Source organism: Mauremys mutica, chromosome 14, assembly GCF_020497125.1.
Source record: "Mauremys mutica isolate MM-2020 ecotype Southern chromosome 14, ASM2049712v1, whole genome shotgun sequence".
Classification (NCBI taxonomy): domain Eukaryota; kingdom Metazoa; phylum Chordata; order Testudines; family Geoemydidae; genus Mauremys; species Mauremys mutica.
The window spans coordinates 22,511,239-22,537,716 of NC_059085.1; the positions used below are offsets into that span (position 1 = coordinate 22,511,239).

The 26,478-nt window shown below is 40.6% G+C and overlaps 1 protein-coding gene across 2 annotated transcripts in view; it reads left to right on the plus strand.

Moving 5' to 3' along the window:
- Positions 1-26,478, plus strand: part of ITFG1 (integrin alpha FG-GAP repeat containing 1) — a 195,347-nt gene that overhangs the window by 99,302 nt on the left and 69,567 nt on the right. For both annotated transcript variants that reach the window (XM_044987616.1, XM_044987614.1), the window contains exons 11-12: positions 17,952-18,102; positions 21,556-21,664. In XM_044987616.1, the coding sequence (XP_044843551.1) occupies positions 17,952-18,102; positions 21,556-21,664 (260 nt within the window). The remainder of the gene's footprint in view (positions 1-17,951; positions 18,103-21,555; positions 21,665-26,478) is intronic.

Sequence of the window (26,478 nt, forward strand, 5' to 3'; positions counted from 1 at the left end):
AGTTCATAGGGAGATACAGCAGTGGCGAAAGGAATGAAAGAGGAGACAGGCTGGTAGCGATGGCAGAAACGAAAGAACTGTACGTGGCAAACACCTGGTACAAAAAGAAGACCACAAAAAGGTGGACGTGGATCACGCCAAACGTGAAGAGCAAGAATGAAATCGACTATATTTTAGTCAATAAAAGGCGCATCATTCAAGACGTCTCTGTGGTGCAGCCTTTCACCACCAGCAGTGACCATCGCCTGCTTAGAGCAAAGTTGTTGTTCGATGAAGTGGTGGAAAAAGAAGGCGTTACAGATGGCAAATAGGAAATAGCGGCCAAAGACATTGGATGAAGCAAAGCTGAAGAAATGATTTCTGGATTTGACTGGAGCCAGACGGGAAAGTGTGATGAAAACTATAGCATCTTTGCTAACAAGCTGAGACGTTGCATAAAAGCAGCTGAAATTGAAAAGCTGAAGAAGACGAAGGGAAGAATCTCGAATGAAATGAAAAGCTTGTTGGAGAAGCGGAGAAATATGAAAAGGAGCATGATAACAACCTCGAGTACTCCATTTTGTGCAGGCTTATACAGCGAAAACTGAAGGATGACTTTGAGAACTTCCAGAAAGAAAAGCTCCTCAAAACAGCTGAATTATGCAAGAGCCTCAAGACATGCAAGGGGGGATTGATGCAGTATAGATTGAGCATAACAGCATTGAAAAACAAGGATGGAGAGACAGTAATCTATAGAGCAGGGATGGAGGTGACCTGCAAGGACTTTTATACAGACCTGTTCAAATCAAGAATCAGCGTCCCTCTCCCAATTCTCCAAGAGTCAGAAGAACGCGTCCCCCCAATAATAGAGAAGTCTGAAGCACACTATACCAGATGAAGAAGGGAAAATCTCCAGGCAAAGATGGAATAACATCAGAAATGATTTCTGCAGGGGGTGAAAAACTTTGGAAGGCCTCGCTTTAAGATTCAGTTGATATCTTGAAGAAGGAAAAATACCATCAAGCTGGAAGGAGTTGAACACCATCTTGTTGCACGAGAAGGGCAATCAAGAAAATCTTAAGAACTACTGCCCTATATGCCTACTCTCACATCTACAAGCTCTTTACAAAGGTGATAACGAACCGACTCTCGCAGAGTCTGGATGAACAACAGCCGAGAGAGCAGGCAGGGTTTCGAAGAAATTTTAGCATGATCGACCATATATTTACCCTTAGCCGGATCCTAGAAAGACCAAAGGAATGCAAACTCTCACTGTGTATTGCTTTCGTCAACTATGAAAAGGCCTTCGATAGCAATATTAAAGGTGCTCACAGAGTATTAACACGCAGCACATCAGTTTGTTGAAGGAAGTGAATACTGGATGTACAACAGACATTACTCTCCTCGAAACTCCCCTCCGCATCCCAATCGAGAAAGGCATAAAGCAAGGAGATACGATTTCACCGAAACTATTCACCGCCTGCTTCGAAATGGTTATGAACAAGATGAATTGGAGGAGTGGTGTCAACATAAATGGAAAACAATTATCTCAGATTCGCGGACGACATCATACTAATTGCCGAAAGCACCAAACAACTGCAGAGCATGCTACAAAGACTCGACAAGAAAAGCAGTCAGGTCGGCCTGAAGATGAACCTCTGCAAAACGGAATGCATGCGATTAGACGTCTTATGAAAAGCCCGAATAATGGTAACAGGAGAAGAAATCAAAGAAGTGGAACAGTACATATATTTGGGCCAAGAAATTAATATGCACCAAGACCTAAATGGAGAACTCTTGCGAAGGATTCGGGCAGGATGATGTGTGTTTAATTCCATCAAGGATGTCCTCCAAGGAAAAATCGACAAGACCACACGTACAAATATCTTGAATTCAACGGTGCTGCCAGCCATGCTGTATGGTAGTGAAATGTGGGCACTGATGAAGAGAGAAGAGCAGCAGCTGTTGGTAGCTGAAAGGGCAATAGAACGAGCTATGTTGGGAATTTCCCTTCTGGATCGCATCCCAAATGAAATGATCAGAGAATGCAGCGGTGTAAAAGATATTGTCATGGAAAGCAGATATAACAAGATGTGATGGGCGGGCCACACAGCATGGCTCACGGATAATAGGTGGACTGCAATCATTGCTGAGTGGTACCCGCGAGAACAGAAAAGACCACCAGGTCGGCCTCCAAGAAGATGGGAAGATTACGTTGTTAAAGGTTTCAGACGAACATGAGAAGAAAGGCAAGAGTACGAGAAGAATGGCAGATGTGTTGTGATCGGCGCAGTCTTAACGACAGTTGAAGACCGATCGAGGTGATAAGTATCATTATTCTTTCAAATATAGTGTGTGCTTTTTTATGTGTAATTGCCTCATCAGAACAGCTCTTAAGAAAACAAATGAAGGACAAGGTCATGAAATGCCATAATCAAAGAAGACCCTGAAATAAAGGAAAACATTAACTGCAGGAACCAAGAGAAACTACAGTATTATTCTTATTTGTATGGGGTATTACGGTTGTGCTAAGACAGCTTTAGTCCTTTTGTCAATTCAGACCATATTTTCAGTGCTAACTGAAAATTTTAAGAAAGTACGGTAAGTTACTTTTCAGGGAAACAAATTGTTCTGACTTTTAAGACATAATTGTACACAGCTGCTTAATTAAAGATAATTTCAGAGTTGTCAACCTATTTAAAATGCAGGAAGTGAAGAAAAAAGATTCAGGAAGGCAATAATAGCTAGAATGCAGATGTGGTCTATGCTTCAAACAAAAATCAATTTAAAAACAGGATGAAATAACCAAACCAGTAATTATTCTTTGAGTATTGTCTGTAAGCTCTAACTTCTATATATGCCTACTCACGCCACATCTTTACCAAAACTCTCTTGAAAGCTTTGATTATTTGAGCTGCACACATGCTCTCTCATGATACCAAATGTTCAAACAGTAGGTATTCTAAGAAGCCATGGGCCTACCACTCAGTTCCTACAATTGTCTGTTATTTTTCTTGTATAAACTATTTTATTGTTTTGCCATAGTTAGATTAGTTAGATGGACCTTTTATGCCCCTCACAACCAAAAATATTGATAGTGAACCTTTAACATCTGGTCACAAGAATTGGAAGACAGTACTTGGGAATATATAAACTTTAGAGTGAATATCCTTGTGTGTGGTAATTGGTGAACTGACTGTTTTGTATTTGCTTAGAAGTTGGATAACTCATTGCCAGGTCAGATAAACAAGTTTAATTAAAATAATGTTTAACCATTTTTAAAAAGGTCAGCTTTCTAAAGAACTGTGACATACAAAATATTATGGTGAGAAATGTTCAAAGATGGAAGAAAAAGGATATAAAGAGGTCTCTGATGATAACGTCCTAAAATGTCCCATCACTTTTATAGATGTCTAAATATTTCACTGCCAAGCCTCCAATTAACATTTTTCCTTTTTTGACCATTACTTTGTGCACATGGCAATTAGTACAAAGGATAGGTGTTGTGTATACAATGATTCACTTGAAGTCCAAAGCTAGGGAATAACAGCGAATGGTTTTTGTGCCTTTTTTAAAAACAAAAAGAAGTATAACAAATAAATGTCAGTTGAATGCAGTGCAATAATTTGTTCTTTAATTGATCGGTTTATGTATCTGAATATAATCAAAATCTAACTTTAGCTTGAGAGAGAAAAAACATCTCAGTGGGGCATTATCATTTACTAGTCTGTCGTCTACAGGACAGCAAAATTTAGTTCAGCAAATATGGTGTTAGACTGGAATGTTTTTAAAAACAAGCTATTTAAACAAGTGAATTTAACAAATTCATTACAGCCAATTGTGGTTGTGAGTCTTTTACATCATGTAGACTGAATATCAAATGTGAGGATCAAACAAATAATGTAGTAAGGTTAACAATCACCATACTTTAGTGAGATTAAATCTCATCTTCATTGTTGTTTCCCAACAGTCCAAACTGTTTTTCTTGTTCTTTTGTTTTCCTCAGCCGTCACGTTATTTGTGGTCTCAAAAATAGTCATTTTTCTTGATATGGGTGATTCTGAGCTTGGCAGCAAAACACCATTGAAGTCTCTGCTCCCTTATCTACGGAGGATACTTTTAATATTATTTTGTTCTTCCTAACTGAGATAGCCAGACTGGGAGAAAAACCAAAGTTTATTTCATTCAGAGATAGTGGCTGTAATTCTGTAGGTTGAGCTCAGCATTTTGTCACAGGCCCAGATAGCCAGGATTTTTTCAAACTGTGACTCAGACTGACTCTGAACTGTTTCTATTGCTATTGTTTTTTCTCTTTGCAAGAAGCCAGTATACACATGCTACCCTGCCTAAAAAAGGGGATCCCCTGTTTAGAAACTAACATTTTTGACATATGTTATTGCATGGAAAATTCCTTGCCTTTATGGAACATCCAGCACCAAATATTTCCACATGAAATGTGGATTTCCACATGCTTGTCCAACGTCAGGACATTAGATTAGAAGGCAGTGTGTCCAGTGGAGAGTAGTAAGCATTAATCATAGAATTGAGTGAATTGGGCCATCATCTATGAATTATGGTAGCTGAGGTAATAGTCTTAAGTTGCTTGTAAAGATGGCGGGGTCTTTGTAGATAATGCTCATGATTTCAAGAAAGCAATTTGGCTTTTGCAGACTTCGTATCTCCTGAAGTATATGATACACTCCTTCTGATGCTTTGTATCAGCCTGCAAGGATCCTTTGTTTTCCCAACATACAGGAAAAAGGGTAGCATTGTACGCTTTTTGGTGAGCATCACCAAAAAGCATCCTTATAATGCTGCTAATCCTTACCAGTGTTGGAGTCATAGACCTCTTCCTTCTTTCGCCTGTTTTATTGTCCTTTGCTTACTGCTTCTTTATAGTGACTAGATTTTTGAACTGAGAAACCAAGATTGGTGCCCAGTGGCTTGCTGGGCTCAGAGAAAGTTTTATTTGATGGTCATAGTATGCACAACTGTTTGGGGGAAGGGGAGAAGGAAAAGGGCCCTCCCTTTCCTGTCACATTACTCTACTATGCAACGCCTTCTTCATTCCCTCTTCGTCTTATCAACCTTTCTCCACATTTCTCCTCTCAGCAATGTGCTCTGCCACAATATGTTGTTCACATCTGCTGCAGAGATGGGGAAGAAATGAGACCACTTGTACAGATCTGGACAGTAGCCACTTGCATGTGGTGGTGGTGGTGTGGATGCGTTGCCTGTAATGCCACAATTTCAATCATTGCTTAGAGACTAAGTTTTCAACTTAATGGAAATGTGATTTTACATGCCAGGGTGGGCTGGCTCAAGTCTATCCCTTCCACATATCAGGAGGTTGGGGTAGGGCAACATAAGAGCTAGCCTTGTGACAACATGGTCCCTGAAGTATATATGTACTTAGCTGGTGTACTCTCAATTTCATCTGCTTAGTGGACTGGTAGATTCTTCATGGGATGAGTCAGCAGAGACTTACGAAATCAGGGAAGTCAGTTTTCAGGGACACATAGTAACCCTATATTTGTAAAATCTTTGCGTCTTAATTTTCTTATTCTTGTGCTTTCCCATCTCTTTTTTTCTTTTTCCAGGTTCTACTGTACTCTTGGGTAAAAGTGTGTGAGCACTCACTGTCCCCCACCTTTCTTTTCTTAACTTTTCTTTTACATAAAACTTCTGAAGAAAAGTAAATGAAAAATCAGTTCTAAGTTTATTTTCAATGTATGTTTAAGATGACTCTTGTGTTTTGTAAAATAATTCAAACGCAGTGTAACCGTGTTCCTTGAATGTACAATTGGTTTGGACATTCAACTTTTTTTTCCTGAGACAATGATGATAGATATTTTAGATTTCCCTTTGAAATTCTTAGGATGCTTCCTGAGCTTTGCAATAGCTATAGAATATACAATAATATCTACATGCTTTGGATGGTTTAAAAATATTTCAGAATAAAAGAATGGAAGTGACTTACATTTCATTGCATGAATTACTGGTGGAACACATTAATTTTAATTCCCATTTATCTCCTATATATTATTTTTACATCCAGCATCACAAATATCAGATATTAATATTGGTTTTATCATACAAAAGTTATTTGCAGGCTTGAATCCATCAAAGCCGTGTGGCGCACAGTCTGACCTAGGGAACTAAAATTGCAGATGGGGGTGGGGGGTGCCATGCTGCGAGGAAAGATCATAGGAACTCAGAGAGCTGGGGAGTTCTGTCAGACTTCTCAGGAAAAAATGAGGGGCTAGAAGAGCAAAGAGATTTAGCAGGTACAGCACAGACGTGAAATTAAGAGCTGAAAAATACAATACTAGAAAAAATGCAGCATATTTAACTGTATGCATAAGAATCACAGAAGCCACTTCCTGATATTTTCCAATAGAATAAGCCTCGATAAAATGACATTTTATTTTTATTTTATTTTATTTTATTTTGCAGGCCCAGTATCATTGTCACATTTTACTTTTAGCTGTGTTATTAATTCATTGTTTTAGACAGATTTAAACAAATGCATCATTGGCTCAAAGGACCCATGGAATTCACATAGACCATAAGAATTAAATTTTAAAACTCTGTGAAATAAAACAAAAATGGAAACCTCAGCTAGTTTCTAAAGAACCGTCTATTTGGATCAAGTTATTTAATTATTTTTCCTACAACTTTAATACTACTACTACACATCTAATTTCAGTGATTGATTACTATGATTAAGTGATGAGCGCTTTTTTCTAAACCTTTGACTTGAGTCTGTGGTAGAGTCCAGGAAGCCTAGTTTTTAATTGCTATGATATTGTAACTTAGTGGAATTAAAGGGGGCATTCAGCATTTTATTCATCTGAGACCATGCTGATCTACAACAATGGCTTTCTGACATGGAAGAATAAAGATAAAATTGATTATATGCATTTAGCATCCTTCTGAAAAATTGATTCAAAGTGGGTTTTTGCAATTCTCTACAAAACATTGGAGTAAAGATAATATGTTTTGAGATGATCAGGAATGGCTTTGGTTCACTCTCCTTCCAAGTAAATAAGAAGAAAAATGATGGATAGCCTCAAGTGTTTTCATATCTGAAATAAGACCATGCTGTTTCATCTCCTGCCACATCCTATTGATTTTGAATAATAGCCTTGTAACATTGACAGCATGAATATATTTAAATAAATAAATTCATTTTTTTTGCTCCCAAATGTCCCTTTGAACCCCAAAAGTCCTTATACTTTAAGAGGTTTAATGCAAAGTGGGCTGCTATGTGTTTTTCTGCCTTTGAAGGATGATTTACTTAAATACTTGAATCAGAATCTACAGATTAGAATTCCAATCTACATGCATTTGTATTGCCTATATATAAATCTATAGGCAATACAAATGCATGCATCTTCTCTCTTTTGAATAGGATTGTATTTAAAATCTTGGAATTTCCAATATTCAAATTATAATAAATAGGTAAGAGGATTTAAATCCAGTTACTATACAACAGTTAATCTCTTCAGTGTCGTTCTAATGTATTCATTTTTTGTACTCTGTCTTTAGAGAGAGTAATAATATTCAAAACTTTTTTTTAAGTACTGCATATATATTATTTGCTACATTCAGCCTCCTAATTAGGAGTTTTCTCTAAGGCCTGGTCTACACTAGGACTTTAAATCGAATTTAGCAGCGTTAATTCGAATTAACCGCTCAACCGTCCACACCAGGAAGCCGTTTAATTCGACCTAGAGGGCTCTTTAGTTCGAATTCGGTACTCCACCCCGACGAGGGGAGTAGCGCTAAATTCGACATGGCTATCTCGAATTAGGCTAGGTGTGGATGCAAATCGAACTTACTAGCTCCGGGAGCTATCCCACAGTGCACCACTCTGTTGATGCTCTGGACAGCAGTCCAAGCTTGGATTCTCTGACCAGCCACACAGGAAACGACCCGGGAAAATGTGAATTCCTTTTCCTGTCTGGGCACTTTGAATCTGATGTCCTGGTTGAACATCGGGGCGAGCTCAGCAGCACCTGCAACGATGCAGAGCTCTCCAGCAGAGGAGTCCATGCAATCCCAGAATAGAAAGAGGTCCCCAGCATGGACAGACCGTGAAGTCCTGGATCTGATCGCTGTGTGGGGCGATGAGTCTGTGCTTTCGGAGCTGCGCTCCAACAAACGGAATGCAAAGACCTACGAGAAGGTCTCCAAAGCCATTGCACTCAGAGGATACAGCCGGGATACAACGCAGTGCCGCGTGAAAATCAAGGACCTGAGACAAGGCTACCAAAAAGTCAGAGCGGCAAACGGACGCTCCGGAGCACAGCCCCAGACATGCCGCTTCTACAAGGCACTGCATGCCATTCTCGGTGGGTCTGCCACCACTGCCCCACCAGTGACCGTGGACTCTGAGTATGGGATAGTGTCGAGGGGCAGTTCCTCGGCGATGTTCGCCGATGGGGAAGATGAGGAAGGGTTTGTGGAGGACAACGCAGGTGACAGCGCTTACAATACCGCTTTCCCCGACAGCCAGGATCTCTTCATCACCCTCACAGAGATCCCCTACCAACCCTCCCCAGCCGTTAACCCGGACTCAGAATCAGGGGAAGGATCAGTCGGTAAGTGCTATAAACATGGAAACATTTATTTTTTAAAAAACAGGAATAAAAAATATGTAAAAACTATATAAAAACTTTTCCATAAAAAACTATATAAAGAGAAGGTCCACACATATAGGGATGGAACAGAAATCCTCCTGGGTCACTTCCACGAAGCTCTCGGAGAGCAGCTCGAAAAGTCTCCGCAGGAGGTTCCTGGGGAGAGGTGCCTTATTTGGTGCTCCGTGGAAGCACACTCTTCCGTGCCAGGCCATCCTAATGTACAGCGGAATCATTGCTTCCACCAGCATGGCAGCATACGGTCCTGGTCTGTGCAGGGATTCTAGCAGCATCCTCTCTCTCTCTCTCTCCGAGTGACCCGCCTCAGGGTAATCTCGTTCGGCGACTGCTGCATCTAATTAGGGCAATTAGTGTACTGTTACTATTGTGAATGCTTGACTTTTACTTTGCATAGCAATGACCTTCGTTTAACAGCCACGTGTTGGAGGCCGCAGAGGAAAAGCATACAGTGATCTTTCCCGTGCACAGCCGCGAGGGGCTGGAACAGGGTCAGACTTTATGCTTTACAGATTGCCTTCAGCGGGAGGGCACAGCTATCCATTAACTGTTAAGCAGCCTATAGTGTAGTGCTTACCAGGCCTGGCTGCTACATGGATTCAGCTGTACCGCCCCGCTTGTCCGATCTCCTGTGCAAGACCGCAGCCAATGAAAGCGTATTCCGAAATCTCGAACTTGTCCTGAGAGCTCGTGAGACTAGGTGCCCTGTATGGTCTTGTTCACTGAAACTGAGTAGACTGTGTTCAGTGTTCGCAAACATGTATCTTTTCAAGGAAATCACTTCCTTTTTCCCATCACACAGCTGAGGCTCTTTCCCGAACTGCCCCGGCATCCCCCTCACAGAGGCTGGCGCAGATTAGGCGGCGAAAGAAAAAGACTAGGGACGACATGTTCTCGGAACTGATGGCTTGCTCCAGAGCCGAGACGGCCGAGCAGAGACAGTGGAGGGAGACCCTATGTCAGCACCAGCGCTCACACAGCGAACGGGAGGACAGGTGGCGGCAGGAAGACCAGCAGGCGACTCAAACGCTGCTTGGGCTAATGAGGGAGCAAACGGACACGCTCCGGCGCCTTGTAGATGTTCTGCAGGACCGCAGGCAGGAGCAGAGAGCCCCCCTGAACTGTATCTGCAACCGCCTTCCCCCGCCACAAAGTCCTGTCCCCCCCTCACCAAAAATCACAAGAAGGAGGGGCGCTAGGGGCCGTGAAAACTGTCACTCCACCCCAGCAGAGCGCTCATGTACCAAACAGCTCTCATTCCCTAAAGTATGAGAAGTGCTTCCCTTCCTGGATCACCCAGTCCCAAATTCAAGTTTCATCCCCCAACTGTGTAGTTGAGTATTAAGAGTAGTTTGTTGTTATTCACTGTTTCCGTCACGTTTTCCTTGTCAGAAGACTTTGTGTGAAGGGGGGGGAGGGGTTTTTTAATTGCATAGGACAGCCTCCATTACCAGGGTACAGACTTGGGGGCAGGATCAACAGCAGGACACACACAGACTGCAGTCACTAGGCACTAGGGTCATTCTGGGACGTGAATGCTGCCCCGGGTCAGTCTGTGAGGTGTATGCTGCCCCAGGGTCCTAGCGCCTGACATCCACAAATGGCAAGGCAGGCTGCCCTTACCATGCCCTTCCCCCCTAGCCACGAGCCTCTCCGATGCCCTGAGCCCCAGCAAGAGCCCTCATCCACGGACACATACTCACCTTCCTACACACCCCTCACCCCTTCCTACGCCCCAACCCCCAGTCCAGAGCCTGCATCCAAACTCCGTCCCAAAGACGGTACCCCTCACCCCTTCCTGCAAACCCACCCCTTCCTGCACACCCACCTGCAACCGTCTCCCCCCCAGAGACCGCTGTAGGAGCAGGAGCCTGTCATTCCTCTAGTGTAGAAGCGGTCTGGACATCAGTGCACACCGTACCCACCACAGTCCGCGTCCATGTTTCAACCCTTGAACAGGAATTCATAATTAAAGAAAACTTTATTAATAATCAGTGTTCCATTAAAGTTATTTTAAAACGTGTGTTGGAAGGGGGGAAACCTGGAGAACGGGGTATGTAACCGCAGATCGAAGTCAACAGTCACTGAAACAGGCTCAGGTTCAGCTTTTCTGTAAATCAACTGGAGAGTCATAGGTTACCCTGCTCTCCGAGGAACCTATCTTTCAAAGCCTCCCGGATGCACAGCGCTTCCCGCTGGGATCTTCTATCGGCACAGCTGTCTGGCTGAGTGTAATCAGCAGCCAGGCGATTGGCCTCAACCTCCCATCCAGCCATAAAGGTCTCGCCCTTGCTCTCACAGAGATTGTGGAGCACACAGCAAGCAGCAATAACAACGGGGGTATTTTTTTCGCTGAGGTCCGAGCGAGTCAGTAAGCTCCGCCATCTCCCCTTGAGACGTCCGAAAGCACACTCCACCACCATTCTGCACTTGCTCAGCCGGTAGTTGAAGAGTTCCTTCTCACTGTCCAAGGCGCCTGTATAGGGCTTCATGAGCCAGGGCATTAGCGGGTAGGCTGGGTCCCCGAGGATCACTGTAGGCATCTGCACATCCCCAACCGTTATTTTGTGGTCCGGGAAGAAACTACCTGCCTGGAGGCGTTTAAACAGACCAGAGTTCCTGAACACACGCGCGTCATGAACCTTGCCCGGCCACCCCACGTAGATGTTGGTTAAAAACGTCCCCTATGGTCCACCAGTGCTTGCAGCACCATAGAAAAGTAGCCCTTTCGGTTAATGTACTCGCTGGCCTGGTGGGCCGGTCCCAGGATAGGGATGTGAGTGCCATCTATAGCCCCACCGCAGTTTGGGAATCCCATCGCGCCGAAGCCATCTATGACGACCTGGACGTTTCCCAGGGTCACTACCTTTGAGAACAGTTGCTCAACGATTGCGTGGGCTACTTGAATCACAGCAAGCCCTACGGTAGATTTGCCCACGCCAAAGTGGTTCGCTACTGACCGGTAGCTGTCTGGCGTTGCAAGTTTCCAGAGGGCTATGGCCACTCGCTTCTGCACAGTCAGGGCTGCTCGCATCCGGGTGTCCTGGCGCTTCAGGGCAGGGGACAGCAAGTCACAGAGTTCAAGGAAAGTGCCCTTACGCATCCTGAAGTTTCGCAGCCACTGTGATTCATCCCAGACCTGCAGCACTATGCGGTCCCACCAGTCCGTGCTTGTTTCCCGGGCCCAGAATCGCCGTTCCACACCATGAACTTGACCCATTGCCACCATGATCTCCACTGCGCGGCGTACCCTGCTTTGTGAGAGGTCTGCGCCACTGTGTGACTTCCTGTCCTCACCGCGCTGCCGGAGCCTCCTCGCCCGATTTCTCAGCAGCTGACTGTGGAAGAGGTGGACGATAAGGTGCGAGGAGTTGACAACGGCCATAAGTGCAGCGATGATCGCAGCGGGCTCCATGCTCGCAGTGCTGTATCGTCCGAGCTGTAACCGACCAGAGAAGGGCGCGAACAGATTTCCCACCGGAGCTTTCAAGGAGAGAGGGCGGGAGTGACGGTTCAATGATGACAGTTACCCAAAACCACCCTCGACACATTTTTTCCCCCAGCAGGCATTGGGGGCTCTACCCAGCATTCCACTGGGCAGCGGGGAGTGCGGGAACTGTGGGATAGCTTCCCACAGTGCACCGCTTCCAAAGTCGACGCTGGCCCCGTTTCTGTGGACTCAGACAGTCGAATTAGTGTATTTAGTGTGGATACACAAATTCGACTTCATAAGGTCGATTCCACAAATTCGAATTAAGTAGATTCGAAATAGTCTTGTAGTGTAGCCGTACCCTAAGCTATAATAAAATTAATGGTAACCATTTACTTTTAACACAACTTTTCATTTAACATCCCAAAAAGCATGGAAAATGGGTATTAAACTATAAACATAAAACCTAACAAATTATTTTCCAAGGATACTTTTTTTTTTGTTCAAATGTAGTAACCTAGACAGTTTTACTGGCTAATAGTATATCGTCATGTTATTGTACATATATATATATATCTCATGAATAGCAGTTTAAGAACAGTGAACCATATAGTTCACAGCTAGGGAATTGAACACAGTGACTACCCATATTTGAAGTAAACAACCACTAAGTAGATAAAATACAAAACTGCATATTTGTAAGCAACTTCTCTTCATGGTATTCTCTTGGTGGAACAAAATAATACATTTGCAACACCCTGTATGATACTTTGCATTACCATTACTTGAAAACATATTTCATCAAATGTTTCTTAGTAGCTCATTATTGGCTACAGGCTGTCAGATGTAGGGTAAAACAAGGGATATCCCTTAATATACAGGCTGGACGGGCAACCTAGAACTGAGTAAATCTAAAAGATAGAGGCCAATATATATGATCATGAATGTCTGGAGCCAGATATTAGTCATTCAGATTTCCTTTAGGTAACAGGCAGTCGTATAGTATGCAGAATAAAGTTCATAGAATGACCCAAGGTCAGGTGCGCATGAGTAACTGAACGGTGGATATTTACCACTATTTCCCACAAAGTATGTTAAAATAACCTTAAGGTGGACACAAACAAAACCATGAAAGAAAGGTATTCTGATTTAAGCCATGCCTCTCGTAACTTGACCCTGGTAAGTCTAGCTTTGCAACAGAATACAGCCTTTTATTGGAAGGTCACACTACACTAGACATTACATTCCCTTGACTATACTTCATAAATTGTTTGGAATAATGTTATGCAGATGGTAAATAAATTAGTTATACCAATCTGTATACTCAGCAATGGCTGGAGAACTAAATATTTTGTTAATATTGTGTGTAGCATGCTACAGGTGATGTGGCAGTCCTAAATCAGAGTTCCTGTGCTTGGTGGGCTTACATTGCTCTGCCGCATATCAGTACTTCAACTTAATTGCTATATTTTCTTTTTTTTAACATTAGCATAACTTGCATTGACTTCACATTTTATCATTACATTATGGTCTGCTCATTTTCTACCCCCATTTCTACCCCCCCCCTTTGTTTTTGTTTGTTTTGTTCTTGAATTGTAGAGTCTCAGGGATATTATTTTGCCATTTAAGGACTCTCTTCCTTTGTCAGACTCAAGAGGTTTGTTTTGAGATAGTAAAGCCACCAAGTGTCATTAAAATAATAGGAAATTGGCCTTGTCACAAACTTGCTATAAGAATTTACATATGTTTAGATGGCCATAATAGACAGTGTTGTTCTTAATACATTTTTTTACCCCTTACTTAAATAACTGGGTGGAGAATTCTAATCACGGTTGAGGTTTTTTCACAATTGTTCGTATTTTGTTAGTTATAATACCACTTTCATTATTATTACTTTGTGGGTGGAGGTTGTTGGTTTTTGCATATTCAGAATCAAGGGACTCTGTTTATCCTTTAATTTTGTGTACTTTTTTTTTAATCAGGATAAAAAAAACACCAACCTCTAAGTATGTACAGACAAAACCTAGATTTGTGCCTGTAAACAACCACTGTTCCTGGTCTCTGCTTATCCATAAGAGAGACTCAGTATCTCTGAATTTGTGTTTTTTGTCCTCCGTGTACTGGACATTTTTCTATTTGTGTGCTTCTCAGCTTTCAACATATATTTAAGTTTTTCCTTACATCATCTGCTTATTTGCAATGTTGCCTGCCTTCCAGTTTTTCTTGCCTTTCTCAATGTCATTTTATTATTAATATATTTTCCTAGTGTTTCTTTTTTTGCAATGTAACTTCCATTATTGCTTGTCCATACTATGAGCTTCTGATATATTCTTTTGGCATGGGATCATATTTCTTGACTACGTGCTTCAACAGAAAAGTATTCAGACAACCAAGGAAGGAAAATGTAGGATACAGTAGTAAATAAGTTTCCTATGGTTTCCATCATATATGCCATGGGGTAAATAGTCAGTCTTGAACATATCATGCAATTCAAATCTGAAAAACCATCTCTCTTAAAAATTAGTATCTAATCATTTAGATTAAATGATAAAACAGAATATTGTGATTGGAAACTAAACTGGGAGAAAGCCTTTTCATAAAATTTCTTGCAAAGTAACAAACATTCATTTGTAAATGAATGTATCAAAAGACCATGAAAAAGATAAATTGAAACAATATGTTATACTCGAGCTGTGTCACCATATCATACATTAGCCTTACCTGACAAGGTACTAATATAATACATAAAGAAATTACAATATGCTACCATTTTTATGATAATGAGCTGTAGTAATAGGTTTAGCCAGTACAATGTCAGAAAAATGGCAGAGGTAATAAATTGGTGATGATTCATACTAGATATAAATGCAAAAATATTCTTGATAATATTTTTAAAGAACAAAATTGTTAAAGGAGGCTCATAGTTTTATAAAAGTTTCATTAAAATGTGGAGTGTAGTAATAAACAAAGGATTGAGTCATTTGTTTTGTATAGGAAGTATTAATTCAGCAGAGAAGAAGGGGATTCACATAACCATTCTCTTAGCTGATAATTTGAGGTGTGCTATTTGTTGTGTTTTAAAAAACAAACTATTTCTGGATTTCAGCCTCTCCTCCAATCTTAGAAATTTTGTTGTGTATTTCTTCCAGTAGATACTTGAGGTGGTTTCAGACTAGTCCAGGAAGTTGTAGGTCTTAGCCACACCCATTTGGTGGGTTTTTGTTTGTTTGTTTTTTTTATTTTTTTTTTTTACCAGATTCTTTGCTGGTGGTGTTGCAAGCAGAGCAGCAATTCAGTACTTCCATCTTATCCATTGCAATTGTAGCATTTAAATCTGTTTTGGGGGCAGCAACTAGCAAAATCATTTTTCTCTCCCCCAAAAGGGATCAGAGTTTCACTGGCATTCCTCCCCAAGTGGGCTTCTTTGTACTTGCTCTCTCAACGATCTTTTGGTGGAGCAGGCTAAATGAGGCAAGCAGAAAGCCAGGAAGTGTTTGTTCATTAAGGAGACACTTGCAGGGAATCTTTGTGACTTGCCTTTTCTTCCCAGGAGGAAGATCTGGGCTCTCTCAGGGTTGTGTTATGCCCTCTTCCAATTATTCTCTTTTCATCCTCCCTAAAGGTTATGCAGCAGTGGCATCCATGGCAAAGGGCATGATATTCCTACCAGGGGAATTGATCCCAAAATACACTTTACACAGAAAGAGGAACTTTGAAGCTTCTTCAGCAGCCTTTAGAGCCCTCATTGGCAAGTGCATTCTTGTCTAGGCCATAATGTCCAGTTGTGACAACCTAAAAAGCCACCTCTCTCTCTCTCTCTCTCTCTCTCTCACTCACACACACACACACACACACACACACACTCACACACACACACACACACACACACACACACACACACACACACACACACACACACACACACACACCAAATTTAAGTCCATGAGAGAGAAAATATCTCTATGGTAGTCATCCATGGATTCTATGATGCTGCCAGTGAGAGCCATAGCAATTGAGTGGCCAGGCTCCAATTCTGGCTCAAAACCCTGGAAAATAGTGACTTTTCAAAGAAAATCCTCAATCCATACCCCAAAATACCGACTATGGATGGTAGTCCTTGAGATTGGGGGAACACTCCTAGGTCACTGCAATACACTATGCTGTTCATTGCTCTGTAAAATGGAGATACAAAACTTCTGTGAGGTAAATAGTAAGTATTAGCTAATGTTCATGAAGTGCATCACAGATTGTCAAGCACCTTAGAGCATCCCAGCTGGCTAGTGTGGCTTTGCTGAGCCCTTAATTTGGGTTCTACTAAAGAAGACCACACAGGCCAGATATTCAAAACATTCCTTTTTGGTGTCCAGTTTATTAAGTCCTGCACAAAGTCTTTCAGAACACATCTTAAACTTATGAAGTCTTCATTCCTGTTTCAGCTTGGCCCAGCCCCTCCTCCCTGAGGGTCTGTCCTCTCTTTAAAAGTTATTTTCTTTCACCCCAGTCCCAAGCTGGGGACAGCTTCTCCTCCCGAGGGGGATCTGTCTTCCTGCTTTCTTAGCGGCACCTTTTGCCTGGAGTTTGGCCTTCTCCATGGGTCTTTCTTTCCCTTGCTGACTCTGGGCCCTGCAGGAACCTTCTTACTCCCTGAAATGTCTGTAGGCATCTGCTAACAACCTGCAGCTGTATCTCCTTTTATAAAGCCCAGATGCCTTCTCTTAAGCCCTGTTGGGCAGCAGGTAATTAATCTATGTGCACCGGACCTCACCCACTCTTAGAGGAGCCAGTCACCCTGTGAGAGACATGAATAATGCAATGTAAACACCAGTATTGTCATCTATCAATCTTTGACTAACAGACCTGGCAAATAATCCTCTTTATTGGTATAATTGTCTACTGGTTATCTTTTTCCCTCCACAGCATATCATATCCAAATGTAGCAAATAACCTGATACACTGGCAAACTTGTAAGATCTTGTGAGCATGGAGTGAGCTGTGCCCCCACCCCCAATTCACAAACTTGTCTGGATATTGTTTTAACATTTTTTTAACTACAAACATCGGCCTTTTAGATTTTGTAGAAAGCTGCTGCTTTCTCCCAAATTTCAGGAGAAAACTTAGTGTAAACAGGGGCGGGGGGAACTTTAAAAGGCAAAGGTCTCTGCATTTGTTAAGTCTGTAGACTGATGATATTGATGAACAAAACCTGGGTACTAACTCTCCTTGTTGTCTTATCACAACCTCACTGTATCATGTGTCTTTTTGGAGGCTAGCAAATGTCTAACTCAGTTTATTTCTATATCTTGTTTGTTATTGTACCATTGGTTTATAGAAGTTATTGTTTTAGAACAGTAATGAAAAATGTATTGATTAGGAAATTAGTGTAACCTTAAATTTGAACAAAAAGTTCCTAAACCTTAAGAGAATCATTTGATTCATAAAGTCATTAATATATTGATGCAAGGGCGGAGGCTAATTTTCTTAATTTATGTAGTATTTCAGTTACATTTTTTATTAAAGGAAATTCTTCAAGTTGGGCTGGACAGTATCGAGCATTACAATATTTTTATTAATTGGCTTGGAAAATATCAACAATACTTTCTACTCCAGGACCGGGCTTCTTCACTCTCCCTTTAATCCTTAAATCACTTTAGTACAAATGACCTCTGCTCCAGGGATAAAGTGAAACAAGTTGTCTTTCAGGGGGGTGGTTAGTAGTATGTAGATTTAAAGTATCCACCAATTGTTAGCTTCTTTTTATTATAGTCGCTTTTCAAGAGGTATGAAGTAATTAATATTTAAGTAGGAGAGATTACAGATGAAATATGATGTACAGACTTTATTTATATGGGATAAACTGTTAATGGCTTTTTATTTTACAGCAATCAGCAGGCATTTTTATTAGAGAATGTCCCATGCAACAATGCAAGCTGCAGGAGCATACATCGTATGTTTAAAGTCTACTGGGAACTCTCTGATCTAAATCAAATCAAAGATGCTGTGGTGGCAACCTTCTTTGACATTTATGAAGATGTGAGTTCAGCACACTTCACTGTATTTCTGCTTTTAATTGCTATCTGCCCATTCCTATTTGAGCTTTCATTCTAAAGTACTACTACTTAGTATTTGACTAGGAAATCTAAAAAGCTAATGAGTTAATTAAAACAAGTCCTTTAAAGTTGAAGGGTAAGCAATAGAATTCATGAAAGAACAGCCTGATTGATACACTAAGTGATACAAATACCTTGAATAGATTCATGTTTGTTAACTTTTTGGCGTAAATTTTTTACATTTATACTAAAAAGGGGGTTCAGCAGCCCTTTGATATTCTTATCGCTAGAGTAAAAAAAAAAAAAAAAAAAAGCTGCTCATTCTATGACTAATTAACCAAAATACCCAAAGGATTTACAACTTCATTGATTGAAAAATAATTTATTGCTGCATTAAGAGAATTTGGCAATTAATATTAAATCTTAGACCAAGTAAACTCATTGCAGCATTGTACCCCAACTACAACCACAGAATTACCCTATCCAACCCCTAGTGACTGTTGTTTTAATCCTTCTGCATGCATTTCAAGAATCACTCCAACCCCTATCTAGCAGGGACTCCGTTCCTCCCATTGACTATTACCTTTGACAAGCTCCAAATCCAGTCACCCAAACCATCATACTAAACTACCCCCTGCATAAAACATACAATGATATAAAACACACGATCCCCATCTCAATGCCAGGCCTTCCCTAAATTCTACTTCCTGTCAGACTTCTAAACCTTCAGTTATCTCCATGCCCTGATTAACTCTGAGTTCCAAAACTAACCACAGGCTATCTTTTGGTATATTCTCCATCTGGTCCCTAAATAACTGCTCATTCCATATTTCCTAGACCACAGACTTTCTTGGAAGTAAGATTGTCAATTTCTGCTGTCCTCTAAGTTTTGGAAAATACTTTTATTTTACCTAATAATTTAGATTGAAATAAGTACTTTAAAATATCATTGAGTGTAAAGCTGATAACTACTTAGCACAGCCATGTTTTATGTTAAGAATTAATAAAAGTGATATAATTCCCATTAAACATAACGAAGGATTCAATGGCATTGCACAGTACATGGCACTTTATACATAATATTGTCTGCTGACTAAAGCAGTGCAAAATTAGATAAGAAAATCCAAAACCTAACACAAATTTAGGTCAAACCTGAAACTTTAGCTCAGTTTGCAAACTTGGCAAGTATTGACCTGAGCCCAATTTCAGGTAATTAGGAGGCTTATTTGATTTTGATTGCAAAGCAATGAAAATCCAGCTGTTTCACATACAAATTTTGGTATTAAACTCCTAATGTTCAGTGTCACTTGTAATAAAAGATCTGATTTTTAAAAAGGTGTGTCCCTAATTACTTGGGGAATGGCCTGTTAGGTGCATAACTGGCCATTTGTGCATGGAGTACATGATTTGCATATGCAGTCAAAGTACCCATTTTTGTGCTTTGTGAGAACTCATTTTTGAAAATCTAGGTTTCTGATATAAACTTCACAATCTGCCCTAAACAAGGTAATTTGTAATTTACCCTTATTTGGTGGATAGAGTAGTAAGAGGGAGTAAAACCCTTGTACCTGTGTGGATCTATTAGGTCTCCCTACATCATGTCTCAGTCACAGGAGGAAAAGGTAGGGCTCTATGTTTGATCTCCCCAGGGAGTAGGCAGAGTGTAGATCTCTCTCTCACCTCCATCTGCTGCTCAGCGGTGCAATAAGTTTCAGAGCTTTAGTAAGTTATTTCCCCCTTTCCCTGTCCCTGACCTCCCAAGGAAAGGTTGTGCGCAGGGAACATGGAAGTAACTGTAAAATTCCGTACCTGGTTTTCTCCTGGGGTGATGCGCTTTACACAGGGTTGAGCCTTAGACACAGTCAAGCCCTAGAAAACAAAATCTGTTTCAATCAGAGACACTTGGTGTAAATTGTTGTCTGTAATTGATTAAAAAAAATTAAAGTGACACTTCCATTGTTACTGTACCTAAAAATAGAGTACTTAAAAATTGACTTGTAGGTCTTGAATTCATGATTTCATAGGACACCATTTTTTAAATTAGATTTTTCTTAAAAAGCTATGTTCATAAATAAGTCTTGACAATTTCTGAATAAGTCCACATAATTGGAGGGCATTTTATCTCCTCAAGGCAGTTATGTCTGATTCCCAACTGTTACTCTTTGGTGTGTCCAGAACATAGATGAAAATGGTTTTTGTATCTTCATCTTCCTTTTCTTTTTAAGTAACTCGCTTGGGGATATTTAGTTACATTAATGTATACAAAAATGAAACAACAAATTATGCAAGAAAATCATGGAAGGAAACCAAAGCAGAGGGAGTCAACCTTGCTACCTTTGAAAGCCATTCTTTCAAAGCTATTTGGATATCTGGTAATTTGGCTCCACAGCAGTCACTGAGCCAATACACCTTTCAGACAAGATCCGCTGGGGTAAAACTATATGTTATGGTTTTGAGTCATTCTGATCTCCAATTTCACTCCTTAGAGAGCTTTGAGCTGAAGGCAGAGATCACCGTCCCTTGTTCAAGTCAAGTGTCAGCTGCTGGTAATTCACCCAGCCAGCCTCTCAACTCAAAAGTAAAATTGTCCTCTGTAGAGTTGACATGGTGACATAGTGTTTGGTGCTTATAGACAGAGCAGTTTCATGAGTATCTGACCAGCACCTGTGCTTTGAAAGTTGCATAGGTAGTAAACCAGTTAAATTAATTCCCCACACAAAATTGTGTGTTTTTATTTTTTCTTTAATTTTTGATGTGTCCTTGCAAAGATTAGTTTAACAAAAACATTACTAGAATCCGGTATTCTTCAGGTAGATATGTTTTCAAGCTAAACTGATTGTGTCAGCTGTAAAAAATAAATAAAATCCTTGGTTACATGTTGGTTTATATATAGCAGATATTTAAAAACTCAACATTTGCCAACTGATACTATAGTTATTCCAGGTATTTCAGAAATTTTTTAATAGTAACCACTTTATATGCAAATAGTTAAAACACCTCAACTTAAGTTGAGAACAGTGTTTGCTCATACGCAAACAGAATTTGGAAGAACGTCCCTTTGCTGTTCTACAACTATTGGGCTCCAGAGGGAGTCATTTTCAGCTGTCCAAGGTGCACATGGCTTTGAGGAATGGGTATGTCAAGGGGGAAAGTTGTTCAGAACTGTAAAAGGGGTTTTATGGTCTCATTTGCCCCTCTCCTCTGACTTGGGATGAGAGGTTGGAGAAGAAAACTGATTCTATTATGTTACATGTAATTATTTAATCTAGATGATTTAGAATCTTAATATGAAATCAAAGTTGTTTGATGTCTTATAAATCTCACGAAGCACATAAATTGAGAAATATTTTCTCTCTTCATGAGGATTTATGTTTACTGTATTTAGATGTTATTTAGCTTGCTAGTTTATTTTAATCTTTTGATCTTTTCCTCCCAGGGAATCTTGGATATCATTGTACTAAGCAAAGGCTATTTCAACAGTGAATTTGCCATCCACACATTAAAGAATAACTTTGAAGCAGATGCTTATTTTGTTAAAGTTATTGGTAAGTGATCACCATAAAATCATATAAAAATGGAAGTATTCATGAAAGCAGTAGATGAACCGGCTTATGATCGAGTATGTACGGTAAGTCTTAAAAATGGAGGGGGCTATTGCAGATGAATTCTAAATATTATACAGAACTCTGACAGGTTATTTATCCTTTTTATCCTGTTTTTCTATTTTAATTAATTCTATTATCTGCATTTAAAAGGACACTATCAAGTATTTTAAACACAAATTTTGACCAACTGTATCTTAAAATAATATTTGCAATACACTCCAAGTCAGACAGTCTTCACAGTGGGGCATTCCCCATGTCCATGGCATATCAAATCTTCACTCTGAGCCTGTGCTTAGGCTTGCCACTTAGAAGGAACTCTCCAGAATTCTCTTGCTCCAAGTGGCACACGCAGCAGACTCCATCTTTTCCTTTATAGCAGAATTTTCATAGAACTTTTAAGATTCTTAATTAAATTTTTCTGCTTCTTCATCAGCTTCAAAAGTTTTTTCAGAACTGCTAAACTCAAACTTTTGACTTTCTAAGGAGAATTTGAAGGACAGCATTGCTTGTTTCTTCCTTTTCCCCACTCAAAAATTGCAGACCGAGACAGCAGGCTGCAGGAACTCAACTCCCAGCTGGCTTGTGGGCAAGTTCCATACCAGGACAATTGAGCAAGCTGAAGTTAAACTTGACTCCCACCAGCACGTGAGCAAGGTCCATGCAGAGACAATTGAGCAGGCTGCCGCAAAATTGGGCCCCCAGCTGGCCTGTGGGTATGGTCCACACTGAGACAGCTGAAGAGGCTATAGAGAAACTGGTTCCCAGTGATCATAAAGGTGAAGTCCGTGCTGAGACAGTTGAGCAGGCACTTGGAAGCTTCCCTCACTGACACCAGGCCAAAATCGGTGACTTGTGAAACCCAAAAACAAGAGAAGTTTTTGGTTTTGGATGGTTTTCCAGAGAAACTTGTATATGTCATCCTCAGCCCTGAGAGTATTGCCTGCAGTTCTTACTGTGGAAGTCTGTTCTCCACTGGGAATCCATTGTGAGTTGATGCACAAAAATCACAAAAGAAACAAAAACCCACCTACGGAAAATCTACTTGAAACTAGATTTCCCTAGCAGCTTGTCTAGAACTGATGCTTCACCTGATTCTGATTTGCTGTACATTCTAAACTTCCAAAGACAGGTCTGGAGAACAACTAAGGGTCCATCTAAACAAGCTGGAATTGCAGGTTAAACATTGATATCTTTAGAAGTATTTTGTTGGTAAGCTCTTTGGGAAGCAGAGAGACATAGCAGTTGCTAAGGCTGTAAACGCAGGAATATGGCACTTCCTCCTTCCAGCTTGTCGTGTTTGAAGCTGCTGCTTTTCCAGGTTCCAGCATAGAGATTACACATTAGGAGTGGGCCATTGTTGCCGTTCTTAAGAATTGGAAAATCAAGGCTGGGATTATCTGGAAAATCAGCCAACACCAAAAGCTTCTTTTGGTTGGGGTTTCCCAAATCTGGGCAGATTTTCCCTTCCATTCCATGTGGGGTGCTTCAGACTGTGCCCTCATCTGGGATTGAGCCACCTCATAAAAAAGGGTATGCAACATGAGAAAGAGACACTCAAAAGCAGAGGCTTGGTCCAGTTATCTCAGAAGTGTTTTCATTATACTTTTCCCTCAATAGCTCCTAAAGGTGGTAAAGATTGTGACAGAACAGGCCACAGTGATTATAATCCCTTCTCATTAACCTTCAGGTGTCACTTCTGAGACCTGATTCAGATGCAACTGGAACAAACACACTTTTGAACTCCCAGTAGCCCATGGTTCATATTTGTGTGAGGCAATTAACATCATCTCTCTCTCCTAACCAACAGCAATCCAGTTTTCAAGTCACTTAGCTGCACAGAAACAGCAGAACAGAAAAAAAACAAATGAAAGGGGTTATTTAGTGAATTAAGTTGTTATAGTTGCTCTTCCACAACACTTTACATTCAAGGATCCTAAAATGTTTTCTAAACTTTACTAAATCCAGCCTCACTCCCCTGTGTGAGGGAGGCAAGTACTATTTTTAAACAGATGGTAAAATGAAGCACAGAGGGTAAGTAACTTGCCAACTAGTAGTCGTATACTGACTACTAGACCATACTACTTTCCTCATTATAAAAAATAGCTAGTTAGACTCCATAAGCAAGATAGAGAAAATTCTGTCTAAACTGTGACTTTTCATTTTTGGCCCCTCTGTCAGACAGTCTTCACAGTGGGGCATTCTCTATCTCCATGACAAATAGAGGCCAGCTAGATGTCATAGGCTTAGGACCACCACTCAGCAAGAAATCTCCAGAATGATAGCTTCTAAAGATGAAAAAAGTAAAAAGCTCTATTCAGTTAGAACCATATACAGCAAAGCCTTCAAATGAAATTTAGGGATTTCCTGTAGGAGTTCCCTTTCAACTACTTAACAAATAAGCAAAAGTCCTTAAAAAAAAAAACCTGGATATATTGCGATCCTCTGAGGAGGGGTCAGACTGTCTAACAGGAAGGATCCTAGAATGTGAATTCACAAGTAAAAGAATTTTTCCCCCTCTTAGTCCCCTCCACATCAGACAGCCTTCACAGTATGAAATAGAAAGTAATAAGTCATCCCTAGGGAAGGAGGGAGGAGGATTCCATTGACCCATGTAGAATTCAAAGGGAACTAAAGGGTTACACGGGCAACCTGTTCCATAACACCTTTCTATCAAACACTGCATCAGCAGGGATGAAGATGTCAACTCTACAGTTTTAGAGGAAGTATGAATGTAAGACCCTATAGGAGCCTTACACACTTTCTCATAAAATGTGTGATCTCTCCACCCACAAAATCACTGCTGTTCTAACAGAGTGCATAGTAATGAGAGAAGTTGTACCTGAGGCTTTAAGTGCCTCTACTATATACATCTTTATTCATTATTAGGTGTTGTTCACATCTAACTTGTGTTTCTGCTCCCTTACAATGCTTGGATTCAACCAGAAGGGCAACAATACTACTTTCTATTTTATGAGAGATTGTGGTGACCTTGGGGATGGGGGCCTGGATAGCTTGCACAACTAGAACGTGTAACCGAGGTTTCATTGAGAGCATGCCAAGCCTCAAAACTCCCCTGGATCAGGAGATGGAGAGTAGACAAGATACTTTCAGAGAGAAGAGGAAGAGATACCAACCATGAAGCTGAAAGTTGTTTTTTATTAGAACTTGTAGAACGCAGATCAAGATCATCACACACAAATATTTCCACAAAGCTGACAAGAATGATAGTCCTCAAGGATCTGTTATCTGAAGGCAGTGAAAGATTCTTATGGGTTTCTTAGAGTGTAATGTTCTGCAGTGGCTGACTTCTCTTTCCAGCCTTGAGCTCCCTACTCAGGCCATCTTGTAAAAACACTAGGATGTCCTTTGTTACAGCTGACTTTGCCCCGATGTGTCGCCCTTGTAACACCAACATCTAAGCCTTAAGTAATACACAGACATTCCTTAATGTCCTCTGACATCCTAGGAGGGTGGTTATCACTTTCCAGAAGACAGCACTAACAGTAGCCCGTGGTTCATATTTGTGTGAGGCAATTATCATCATTAATATAGCATCGTTTTAGAGTAATACATCAATACCATTTGCTGCTTCTGAGCACACATGCCATGCGAACAGTACCAGTGTACATTTGGTCAATAAAGTAGAGCGCACACTCAGGATCTTCACACATGAAGATGAGGAAATTGATCTCAGTCTCTTAAGAACAGAATTCATGATGCTTGCAGAAAGTTACTTACAGGGTAACATAAAAAAAAATAAAAACTGAGATCTGAAATCATTACCAGAGTATATGTGGACTGAAAGTTTACAAATAAAGTAAACATATTTTAAAACAAATTATTCAAAAATATTCTTCTCTTATATGCAAAAACATAAATTAGAGTTCTATGTTTCCCCTAGTATAGTTAATTTCCTTAACATCTAAAATAGTGTAAAGAGTAGCAAAAACCCCTGCACTTGGATATTGGATGTGGAATAGTTCTACCTTTAACAGGTAATGATGAATTTCAGAGACTATAGAGTAATCCAAAAATAATTTGATCAAGATGGCATACGTTCTAGGTGTTGGTCCTAAGAAATCATTTTCTTTTGTGTCAGTTTTTAAAACAAATTTGGAATGTTAGTCTGTAGTATAGAGAGAGGCCTTTCTATTTTTTTTTTTTTGTGTGAGGGAACCATTCATAGTGTAATTATCTTACCCTATTCAGTATATTATGTGAGGTGGTAGGTGAGGCCAGTATCATCAGTATACAGATGACATATAGCTCTATGACTGTCATTCAGCTTAGATGTGTCTTTTTTAGTGCCTGGCAATGGCTAGGGCTGGGAAGAGGGTTAGCTGGGTAATCACAGTTTAGAGAAGGATATGGTTATGTTTGTCGGCTGAGGAAAAGAACAAGAAGAAATTATAGTGATGCTTGATTTGAGGGAGAGTACCTGTCATTTGTCACTCAGATTCACAGTTCCTGGAAGCTCTTGTATCCACACCACTGAGTGACATAGCTATGCCAAGCTAACCCTCAGGTCAACAGAAGAAGCTACTGTCACTCAAGGAGTTGTTTTTTCTACAGCAACAGAAAAACCTGTTCCGTTGCTGTAGGCTACATGTATGATATGCAGTTAAACCACTATAACTGTGTCACTACACTCCCTATAGTATAGATACGGCTTTAATTGTGTTTCCACCTATATCTTTGGCCTTCCTCATCCATTGTTATATGGGCTCCTCTTGGCTCTCTTTCTCTCCAAAAGA